The 12,535-nt window shown below is 44.4% G+C and overlaps 1 protein-coding gene across 1 annotated transcript in view; it reads right to left on the bottom strand.

The window, feature by feature from the left end:
* Positions 1-12,535, bottom strand: part of LOC124282926 (L-fucose kinase-like) — a 75,846-nt gene that overhangs the window by 26,148 nt on the left and 37,163 nt on the right. Inside the window, exons 7-12 of the mRNA XM_046718976.1 lie at positions 11,265-11,337; positions 9,996-10,090; positions 6,901-6,981; positions 6,138-6,257; positions 5,609-5,795; positions 3,853-3,989 (exon numbers count right to left, since the gene is read on the bottom strand). Of these exons, the coding sequence (XP_046574932.1) occupies positions 3,853-3,989; positions 5,609-5,795; positions 6,138-6,257; positions 6,901-6,981; positions 9,996-10,090; positions 11,265-11,337 (693 nt within the window). The remainder of the gene's footprint in view (positions 1-3,852; positions 3,990-5,608; positions 5,796-6,137; positions 6,258-6,900; positions 6,982-9,995; positions 10,091-11,264; positions 11,338-12,535) is intronic.

Here is a 12,535-nt window from a genome sequence, read left to right as displayed (position 1 = left end):
GTGACATATGTCAACCAAATCAGCGAGTCTTACCACCTCTTACGACATGGGTTGCTGATGAACAATTCTAACCCAGATTTTCACGGATTGTGTTTGGTAGGCAGATCAACCAAAATATTAATGGAAGGATTTTCCACTCGGTCGTCAATGGACGGTCTGGACATGACAGGGCACCTGCAATGAGGTTCTGAAGCCCTGGAATATGTTTGGCTTTGACCAAGTCGTCACCTAGATGACCACAAGTCTCGCAGCGTTTGCTGCCCGCTGCATATGCCTATGCAAATAATTCCTGATGATCAAACGATCAAACGATCAAACGTCTTCTTGCTGCAAGTACAGAGTTTGCATTTACAGGGTGTTACCTCGACTCACAAACATGGGGGTCTGGGGAACCCTAATTTTTAATTATTAGTGTCCTTGCAGGCACTACGACATTCTCTTCCCACAGAGGTTACTTGTCATATCTTCCTACGAACCTCTGTTCTAATACGGCCATATTTCCTGGTTCTCGTAAAATCCCCTAGCGGCAAAAGATCGCAACACGAATTATCTCCCTTCTTTCTATCCAATCAGAACACGTGTTACATCGACTTAGATTCAACTTGACTAACACAAGCAAATGTGAGGCCACAAATATCCCCCATCTGCCGGGGACGTATGTTGATGTTACACACAAGACGTTTAATGGTTAGCTTGTCCGTTGTCAACGAGGGCGATGGAGACGCCACTGATCCGCCATAACATGACTGAGTTCTGTCTAGAAGAAACGTTTACGCATCGCGCAGGGGAAGAGGTTTAGTTTTCTCGAAGTATACGGAAATTACCGAGGCCTTGCGAATGATCACTTTTGAAACAACGTCGCTGATTGCACAACCAAAGCTGATTGCCTCCAATCACGAGTCTTGAATGCTCACACCATGAAAGGGCCGTATTAGAACAGAGGTTACGTAGGAAGATATGACAGGAGTTACCTCTGTGGGAAGAGAATGGCACTACGAGGGTCCTGTGAGCTAACGGTGTAGAGAACTGTACGTTTAGAGCCTGGAATGAATCATTGATCATGTGGTCTGATGGATGTTATGATGCACGTAAATGCTCTAAAAGAAACAACCAAACACTTAACAAAGTCATAGAGGTGTTGTGGGTACAATGAATAATATTGTGCGTCCCTCTAAATGCAGTGATTCTTTGCTACATTTTCCACATTTGCGCATCGCATAAAACCCTGGTTTATGTGATACTGAGAGGTAATTTCCTATCCGACTACCTTGTTCCTAAGTTACTAAAACACCTCACCACCAGAACAACTTTATTAAATAGAAAAATGGATAGCTCTGATACAGGATGTCTGCACCCAAGAAAGACAAAAAGGAGAATGGTTCCATCTGGCAGTCACATGATCAACCTGGGCAGGTCACATGATTAGCCTGGACAGGTCACATGTTAAGCCTGGGCAGGTCACATCCTCTTCATGAGCTTCCAGTCACTATCCTATAATAATTCGCGCAGGGCGTTTAAAAGAATGAAAAATTATATTTGGTAGTTTCCACAGGTTATTCATGCTCACGCAGCCCTTTGTTAATTAATCCTATCTGTTAGGCATAAGAATTAGCTTGGCCAGACACGGTGTAGGGGTAGTAAGTTACCTGTGAAATTGTATCCATAAAATTTTAACGCCTACTTTAAGGATGTTAAAGTGAACACAACAAGGTCTTCATCTGGCATATAAACCTGAAGCCTGCTTCTCACTATGTATTAAGCATCTCTTCCTTTCCCAGAATAACCGCATTTGAGGTTTTTGTTTGCTCTCAGGTTTTACTTTTCGTAAGTAAGACCTCTTCCCAGGTTTTACTTTTTGTAAGTAAGACCTCTTCCAAGGTTTTACTTTTTCCTAACTCTATGTGAAGATCAACATTCAAATGATATATGAGTGTTTGAAATCAATTGAAAACTTTCGTCCAAGATCATATAAAAGTGCAAATGTTTTCCAAAGCAGGATTAGAATCGCATCTATCATGTTAATAAGCAGACGCTCTACCTCACGGCCACCGTGCCGACAAAGACGTTGGGGTTGAATTATCTATTTATAGTTACTGTCATTAAATTGATGTTACTTGCGCTTCAGTTATTGTTATGTAGCTTCATTAAATGATCATCTATAAACATTATAATTATCCATCATTGACGGTTTATATGTTAGGGAAGACACTTCCCCTTGGTTTTTGGTAGAGAATGTAAAACCTTTGGAGGAGGGAAATCCCTCCTCCCTCGGGTTTACATTCTCTACCAAAACCTCGGGGGCATGTTTTCTCCTATACATACACGATGAATTACACTAAAAATCAACCTACAAATACCACAGTTGAAAGGACGAAAGAAAGGGCATAACAAGAGATAGTTTAAGTCTAAAAATACTATGGTTCATTATACGCCTACCAACTACCGGTAAAACATATATAACTGAAAAAAAAACCCAGTTATATCCATCAGTTTGATATATCTGCCAGTTTGATATACCCACCAGTTTGTTATATCCGTCAGTTGAATATATATCCGTCAGTTTGAAATATCTGTCAGTTTGCAGAGGTACAGATAAGCTGCGTATCTGCGTAAATGACGCAAATATTTATGTGAAAACTCAATTCCTATTAAGTCTATTGAGTACAAGTACGCTTGAATTTTTGTAAATACTCAATAAATGTGATCTTACACGCGTACACACAAAAATGTCAAATCTTAATATGCGTACCGGTGGATAGATACTATAACTGACGTATACTGAGAGGTTCTATTTCAGGATATGAACTTAACAACTTGCAGTTTTTCTTATCGCTTCTCATATTACAGATCAAATATAAATAAAAAACACTCAAATTTAAATTTTATTATATTTTTAAATTATTGGAAAATGGCAAAATACCCAATTGAGTTTGAGTGAGATGAGTACAATGTATTTGGTTACTCAAAGGAAAATTAGGATACCCAATTGAGATGAACACAAGCGAGTACATAACTCAATGACCCAAAAAGTTATCTGTAGCTCTGAGTTTGTGATATCCATCAGTTTGATATATCCATCAGTTTGATATATCTGCCAGTTTGATATACCCACCAGTTTGTTATATCCGTCAGTTGAATATATATCCGTCAGTTTGAAATATCTGTCAGTTAGTGATATCCATCAGTTTGATATATCCATCAGTTTGATATATCTGTCAGTTTGATATATCCGCCAGGAATGAAATATATCCGTCAGTTTGTTATATTCGTCAGTTTCATATATCCTTCAGTTTCATATATTTCATATATTCGTCAGTTTGTGATAAACACTGTTTACTGTAAAGGATCAGGTTTTATCAGATCAGATCAGATTTTATTATCTATACAAACATTTGAAAAGATTTAATTTATTATACAAAAAATCAATTTGAAAACCATGCCATGTGTCACCATAGCTAATGTTGATTCTTCAAGTCATGTGAGCCCAAACGTGCTGTTTGCACATTTCTACAGAAAGAAATCAATATTTAATTCATTTGTTAGATTGAAAATAAAACGTTCTGAAAACTAAACTGAAATGTTCATCAAAACTGGCATCTAATAACAGCAGCAATAGACACATGGTGCAGGTGTGTTTTAAGGTTCGATAAAAGCTCATTGAGCAGATTGAATAGCTGGGATTTTATAATCACTCTGTAGAAAATACATTGTGGTTCACAGGGTGGGCATCAATATCAGAAATAAAATAAAAAAAAGAATTTGGCTTTCATCTGATGAGTGACTGGCTGTTTGTTTGGAATAGCAGGAAATAGTGTATAAGTAATCAGACAGTACCATTACAGCAGAACCTACCTCGATGCATGAGTGGATAATGTTATTCCAGATGAGATCCTTGAAGCCACATTGCTCTAGGGGGCAGGACAGCATCATCTTCTTGTGTTCCGAGGCCAGGTCTGTCAGGTAGTGGAAGCTCCCACTCTCAACCATACCTGCAGTCAGTCAGTGAGTGAGTTGATGCTTGAGTGATATGTGATTGATTGAGTTATTGGGTGAAAGAGAGTGAGTGAGCTTATGCTTGAGTGATACGTGATTGATTTATTGATTGAGTTGGTGGGGGGTAAGAGAGGCTGGGTGAGTGAGTGAGCGATTGAGTTGGTAGGTGAGTGAGTATGGTGAGTGTGGGTGAGTTGGGTCGTGGAACTTACCATATCTCCAGTGAGCGAGTGAGTGAGTAAGTGGGTGGGTAAGAGAGAGGGAGATTGGGTGAGTGAGTGAGTGAGTGAGGGTTGGTGGGTGAGTCGGATCGTGGAACTCCACATACCTACGGTGAGCGAGAGAGACTGGGTGAGTGAGTGAGTTGGTGGGTGAGAGAATGAGTGAGTGCGGTGAGGTGAAATGCGGTTTAATGTCATACTTGAGAATATTTCGCTCACATGACGACGTGCATGCATGCATGCATGTAATTGTGCGGCCGCTTGTACTAGCCCAGACTGAAGCTGGTTTTATTGTGCTAGCTCACTGAGATACTATGCTGCAATGAAGCATGAATACCCCACTCAGACACATTATAGTGACTCCAAGTCCTTGTTGTACCCATTAATGCCGAGCGCCAGGCAGGGACCAACAAGTACCATATTTTAACGTCTTTTGGTATGACGCGATCGGGGATCGAACTCGTGACCTTCCGCACTCAATGGCAGAGGCGGTTGAATGAGTGAGTGAGTGAGTGAGTGAGTGGGTGGTTGAAGGAGAGAGACTGGGTGGGTGAGTGGGTGGGTGGGTTGAGTGAGTGGATTTGGGTGTCCGTGAGTGAGTGGGTCGATGGATGTGTGAGTGAATGAGTGAATGAGTGAGTGGGTCAGTGGATGTGAATGTCAGTGGATGTGAGGATGGATAGTCAAATATGTTTACAAACCAGTAGAAACCCTGATTGGCAATAAATGGAAATTCCATGTTCTCCTACCTGATTCTCTAATCATAAATATCCATTTAAATTTTGCCTTAAGAATAATAATGAGTATGAACACAATGATTTTGAGAATATTTCTCGCTCATATGACAAATCTAACTCATTAAATAGTGCTAACCCACTGAGATGCCATGCCGCATTTAAACACATTATACTGACTCCCAGACATTAATGCCGGCCCAGGCAAAACAAGAATAATAATTTAACATCTTTTTGAGCTATCAATACTTTTACTGAACGCCGCTAACTATGGAGGCTACATTATCACAGCTACAATAGTTTTACTGACGTTGCTATGGAGGCTACATTTTACACAGAAGCTTCTCCTTCAACTTCACCATGATTGATTGATTGATTGATTGATTGATTGATTGACTGATTGCTGCTTAACGCCGCACTCAGCAATATCCCAGCTATATCGGGACAGTCTGTAAATAATCAAGTCTGGATCAGACAATCAAGTGATCAACAGCATGAGCATCGTTACTCACCTGGGATCACGATGACATGTGTCAACTAAGTCAACGAACCGACCTCCCATCCCGTCAGTCGCCTCTTACGACAAACATAGGTTACTGAAGACCAATTCTATCCCGGATGTTCACGAGTACTTCACTGCGAGGCTGGAGACAGACTCACATGTCTTCATCCTGTATCCACGCAACTCCTTCCACAGAAGAGTGCGAGCCAGCGCCATGTTGGTCCGAGACTCACTACTCTGCTGCTGCATGGGTTTACCAAAGGTGCCGCTTCTCTCACCAGACACAAAGTCTGTCTCGGACAGTCCAGTCGTCATTGGCAACATGACGTCAAAAAACAAAGAGAGCTAGAAACAGATTTTAGATTTAGAAAAGTTATTTTCAAATCTGATTAAATGAAGTGACAAGACTGGATCGAATTTACATAAGGTAACTTTGTTTTAGTTGTTTAATGCCACACTCACAATATTCCAGCTATACAATAGCTGTCTGGAAACAATCGAGTCTGGACCAGACAATCTAGTGATCAATATAATGAGCATCAATCTATTGGGATACAATGATATGTCTCAACCAAGTCCGACCACCCGATCCCGTCAGTCACCTCTTATGACCACCAAGGTTGCTGAAGACACATGAGGTAAGTAGATATATGACTCACAAGCTCACTAACTAACATGGTATGTTACCTGGAGTGGGGGCTGACCACTGTCCAGACCCATGTAGGTGCAGGCATCGAGCGGGGGTTTCATATAGAAGGACAGTAGTTTCCCAGCAACCGCCTCATTGAAGTAAACTATTCCCACCACCTGAAAATATGAACATTAATTAGAAAAAATGAACACAGTACTGACTTACATCATGTGACAGTAATCAATAGCCTGAAAACGATTGAATCTGGATCATACAAACCAGAGGTTAATATCATGAGCACTTAAGTCACCAGCCTCACCACCAAATCAAAGTCATTCTCTCAATTTTCTGAATGTTATTTTCACTGTGATAGGATTTGCATTTAAAATTAGATTTTCGAGACCTCAAGTGAGTGAGTCACTCACTCACTCACATGGATCCATCTGACCTCTGACAGGTGTCAGCAATATATTTCATCACTGATCCCACTGTAGGCATGGATCGATCTGACCTCCGACAGATGTCAGCAATATATTTCATCACTGATCCCCCTGTAGGCATGGATCCATCTGACCTCCGACAGATGTCAGCAACATATTTCATCACTGATCCCACTGTAGGCATGGATCCATCTGACCTCAGACAGATGTCAGCAATATATTTCATCACTGATCCCACTGTAGGCATGGATCGATCTGACATCCGACAGGTGTCAGCAATATATTTCATCACTGATCCCACTGTAGGCATGGATCTATCTGACCTTGGACCTGATCTGACCTCAGTGTACTACTGATATATTTCATCATCGATACTCACGGAAGGCACGGATCCATCTGACCTCTGACAAGACTCCAAATTTTCCACTTTTTCTTTGTACAGAATGTCCTCTACGAATCCCTGGAATCATACTTTAGAAGATTAGACATTTACTTAAGACACACTAACATTGGTCACATAATGCATTGATATTAGATCACAAAAAGTAAATTTGTTGATAAGGACATTAGTGTTAAAAAAATGATCAGATAGAAGAGTCACGCATCAAATGTTTCATATCATCTCAAATTGTAATTCACTTGAAGAACTCATCAATTCCCGAACACATTTCAAACTTAAAATTCAGAATTCATATAGTTTTTTTAATTTTGCATTTTTTGTCCACGCCCACCCTCCTTCATCCAGCCCTAGGATCCCTCCAGTATCCCACCCCTCCTTGATCCAGCCCCAGGATCTCTCCAGTATCCCACCCCTCTTTGATCCAGCCCCAGGATCCCTCCAGTATCCCACCCTCCTTGATCCAGCCCCAGGATCCCTCTCCAGTATCCCACCCTCCTTGATCCAGTCCCAGGATCCCTCCAGTATCCCACCCTCCTTGATCCAGCCCCAGGATCCCTCCAGTATCCCATCCCTCCTTCATCCAGTCCCAGGATCCCTCCAGTATCCCACCCCTCCTTGATCCAGCCCCAGGATCCCTCCAGTATCCCACCCTCCTTGATCCAGCCCCAGGATCTCTCCAGTATCCCATCCTCCTTGATCCAGCCCCAGGATCCCTCCAGTATCCCATCCCTCCTTGATCCAGCCCCCAGGATCCCTCCAGTATCCCACCCTCCTTGATCCAGATCCAGCCCCAGGATCCCTCCCAGTATCCCATCCCTCCTTGATCCAGCCCCAGGATCCCTCCAGTATCCCACCCTCCTTGATCCAGCCCCAGGATCCCTCCAGTATCCCACCCTCCTGATCCAGCCCCCAGGATCCCTCCAGTATCCCACCCCTCCTTGATCCAGCCCCAGGATCCCTCCAGTATCCCACCCTCCTTGATCCAGCCCCAGGATCCCTCCAGTATCCCACCCCTCCTTGATCCAGCCCCAGGATCCCTCCAGTATCCCACCCCTCCTTGATCCAGCCCCAGGATCCCTCCTCCAGTATCCCACCCTCCTTGATCCAGCCCCAGGATCCCTCCCAGTATCCCACCCCTCCTTGATCCAGCCCCAGGATCCCTCCAGTATCCCATCCTCCTCCTTTGATCCAGTCCCAGGATCCCTCCAGTATCCCACCCTCCTTGATCCAGCCCCAGGATCCCTCCAGTATCCCATCCCTCCTTGATCCAGCCCCAGGATCCCTCCAGTATCCCACCCTCCTTGATCCAGCCCCAGGATCCCTCCAGTATCCCACCCCTCCTTGATCCAGCCCCAGGATCCCTCCAGTATCCCACCCTCCTTGATCCAGCCCCAGGATCCCTCCAGTATCCCACCCCTCCTTGATCCAGCCCCAGGATCCCTCCAGTATCCCACCCCTCCTTGATCCAGCCCCCAGGATCCCTCCAGTATCCCACCCCTCCTTGATCCAGCCCCAGGATCCCTCCAGTATCCCACCCTCCTTGATCCAGTCCCAGGATCCTCCAGTATCCCACCCTCCTTGATCCAGTCCCAGGATCCCTCCAGTATCCCACCCTCCTTGATCCAGCCCCCAGGATCCCTCCAGTATCCCACCCTCCTTGATCCAGCCCCAGGATCCTCCCAGTATCCCCACCCCTCCTTGATCCAGCCCCAGGATCCCTCCAGTATCCCACCCTCCTTGATCCAGCCCCAGGATCCCTCCAGTATCCCACCCTCCTTGATCCAGCCCCAGGATCCCTCCCAGTATCCCACCCTCCTTGATCCAGCCCCAGGATCCCTCCCAGTATCCCACCCTCCTTGATCCAGCCCCAGGATCCCTCCAGTATCCCACCCTCCTTGATCCAGTCCCCCAGGATCCCCCACCCTCCTTGATCCAGCCCCAGGATCCCTCCAGGTATCCCACCCTCCTTGATCCAGCCCCAGGATCCCTCTCCAGTATCCCACCCTCCTCGATCCAGCCCCAGGATCCCTCCAGTATCCCACCCTCCTTGATCCAGTCCCAGGATCCTCCAGTATCCCACCCTCCTTGATCCAGTCCCAGGATCCCTCCAGTATCCCACCCTCCTTGATCCAGCCCCAGGATCCCTCCAGTATCCCACCCTCCTTGATCCAGCCCCAGGATCCTCTCAGTATCCCACCCTCCTTGATCCAGCCCCAGGATCCCTCCAGTATCCCACCCTCCTTGATCCAGCCCCAGGATCCCTCCAGTATCCCACCCTCCTTGATCCAGCCCCAGGATCCCTCCAGTATCCACCCTCCTTGATCCAGTCCCAGGATCCCTCCAGTATCCCACCCTCCTCGATCCAGTCCCAGGATCCCTCCAGTATCCCACCCTCCTTGATCCAGTCCCAGGATCCTCCAGTATCCCACCCCTCCTTGATCCAGCCCCAGGATCCCTCCAGTATCCCACCCTCCTTGATCCAGTCCCAGGATCCCTCCAGTATCCCACCCTCCTTGATCCAGCCCCAGGATCCCTCCAGTATCCACCCTCCTTGATCCAGCCCCAGGATCCCTCCAGTATCCCACCCTCCTTGATCCAGCCCCAGGATCCCTCCAGTATCCCACCCTCCTTGATCCAGCCCCAGGATCCCTCCAGTATCCCACCCTCCTTGATCCAGCCCCAGGATCCCTCCAGTATCCCACCCTCCTCGATCCAGTCCCAGGATCCTCTCAGTATCCCACCCTCCTCGATCCAGCCCCAGGATCCTCCAGTATCCCACCCCTCCTTGATCCAGTCCCCCAGGATCCCTCCAGTATCCCACACCCTCCTTGATCCAGCCCCAGGATCCCTCCAGTATCCCACCCCTCCTCGATCCAGTCCCAGGATCCCTCCAGTATCCCACCCTCCTCGATCCAGTCCCAGGATCCATACTTCAGGATCCCACTGTCAACTCAGCACCAGGATCAACCCCTCCAGGATTCACTACTCCAGAAAGCCATCCCGTACACTGATTGAATTATCCAAGAACGTCCTCACTCGTTCCTCAGTGTTTCAGCAACACCTTGTGTACTCACCTTTGCATCAATCTTAAACACTCCATGGTCCTTACAATACTGAGGTGTGGACGGCACAGAGACAGCAATGACCTCCGACTGCTCCCATGGAATATCTACAACATTGACAGCAGAGTCTCCTTTGTGTTTCCTCACAGAAAGCTGTCAGTACATTCAGAAATGCTGCATCCTTTAAGTGTTTGATAGACATAGGAACAATAGGAACTGTTTTTCAAACTCTTTGCTTGTTACAAACAATAAGAAAGATGTTTTCTCAATTTCAAAAATGATTTTTTCATCACCTTCATCATCATCATCATCATCATCATCATCACCATCATTGTCATCATCACCATCGTTGTCATCATCATTATCATCATCATCATCGTATCGTTGTCATCAATCATCGCATCGTTATCATCATCATCATCATCACCATCGTTTTTACCATCATTAATAATAATAATAATAATAATGTCCATTTGTATGGCGCTGTTTCCACACACTAGTGTATGCTCAAGGCGCCCCGTGTGTACAGCTAAAAAACAACTGCAGGAATTGTGCAAGTCATTCGTAATATTTCCTGAAAAGATGGGTCTTCAATGAAGATTTGAATAAGTCAAGAGATTTTGCTGTTTTGATGGTTATGGGAAGACTGTTCCACAGTGAAGGAGCAGCATAGCTGAATGATCTGTGACCATAGTTCTTGAGATTGACAGGGGGTGTTGTTAGGAGGAACTGTTGGTGTGATCTCAGCTGTCGCGGCGGTGTGTACACTGAGATGAGTTCAGAGAGGTTCAGAGAGATCATTGTCATCATCGCCATTGTTGTCATCATCATCATCGCCATCATTGTCATCATCACCATCATTGTCATCACCGTCATCAGTCATAATCATCATCACCATCATTGTCATCATCACCATCGTTGTCATCATCATTATCATTATCATCATCATCATTGTTGTCATCATCATCGCCATCATTGTCATCATCATCGTCATCATCACCATCATTGTCATCATCACCACCGTTGTCATCATCATTATCATTATCATCATCGCCATTGTTGTCATCATCATCACCACCATCATTGTCATCATCGCCATCATCGCCATCATCATCATCGCATCATTACCATCATCATCATCACCATCATTGTCATCATCGCTACCATCATCATCATCATCATCATTGCATCATTGTCATCATCATCATCATCATCATCATCGTATCGTTGTCATCAATCATCGCATCGTTATCATCATCATCATCATCATCATCGACTCACCTGCGTCAGCTGGAATGGAGATGAGCATGTCTGTGCTACTGATCCATACACCGGGATCTGCCTTCACTGCCAGCTGAAGTAAGCAATGCAGCCAATGCAGCACATGTTCATCATTACATAGTTCCAGGCTACAGTTCTCACTAATCATCATTAGTCATGTAAATTTTTGACAAGAAGAATAGATTCCTGTGATATAAATTAGTTATCACATCTTACAGTCCAATACACTATCATATCTCACAGTCCAATACACTACAGTTAATCGATAACAACTTCTTATTTTATTCTTTGTCACAATGTTTTGGAGATAATTCTTGCTAATTTAGTCCAGTAAAAATCACTGAACCTAAACAAAATTGATACAAAAATGGTTTTGTGTTTATATCATTTGCAATAGTCTTGTAAACAATATATAAAAAGTCCTCCCTTGGATGTTGATGCCAAGTGGCTTTTTTGGGGCAAAAACTATGAAAAATAGTATTTTTCAATTATTATTTTTTATCTGAAAGAAAGTCCAGAAAATGGTATAAAATGTTGCAAAACATACAACTGAAGTGTACAAAATAGTAAATAATGAAAATTAAACCTGAAGAAAACTTATGACATGAGGCTGAACATGGATTTTGGACACTCCTGCACATGGGAAACAAATAAATGAGAGTTATCTCCCCTTTGTTTACAATAGACTGAAGTAGCAGAATGGAAAGGAAAGGTTATATCTTCTATAAAACTCTAACTAGATGTGGCTATAGTTAGCCAAATAGATAAAGGATTAAAAAGACAGCTAAAAGCTACAATTAAAAGAGATGAGGAGGAGGACTGAGGTGATATAACTATACTGAGTCAAAAAAGAAAGTTCACATTCTTTCTTCAGGGCACTATAAAAGAACAAGAGATGGTAAGATGGTTAAATTGTTATTATTTCATTGCTGAGATCTGTGTGATATACTCGATACACTGACAGTGCCATAATCAGTTCCATTAGGCTACACCGCCGTTCCAAAACATGGGTATACAGAATGTCAAGTCACAAGAATAAAAATGCGAAATTTCTCAGTTCAATATCGTGTATGGCCGCCCTGCGCATTCACCACTGCCAAACACCGTCTCCTCAATTGACTGCCTGATGCTTGTGAACACGTGGTTGGGGATTCTGTGCCATTGCTCTTGCAAGGCAGCGCCAAGTTCCTGCAAATGCTGAGGTTGGTTCCTAAGACCACGAAGCCTTCTCCCAAGTGCATCCCAAACGTGCTCTATTAGATTAAGGTCAG

The sequence above is a fragment of the Haliotis rubra genome, unplaced genomic scaffold, assembly GCF_003918875.1.
Source record: "Haliotis rubra isolate DU_JTF1 unplaced genomic scaffold, ASM391887v1 Scf307, whole genome shotgun sequence".
Classification (NCBI taxonomy): domain Eukaryota; kingdom Metazoa; phylum Mollusca; class Gastropoda; order Lepetellida; family Haliotidae; genus Haliotis; species Haliotis rubra.
Note: the sequence above shows the minus strand (reverse complement) of the source record. Positions and strands in the feature narration are given on the sequence as shown.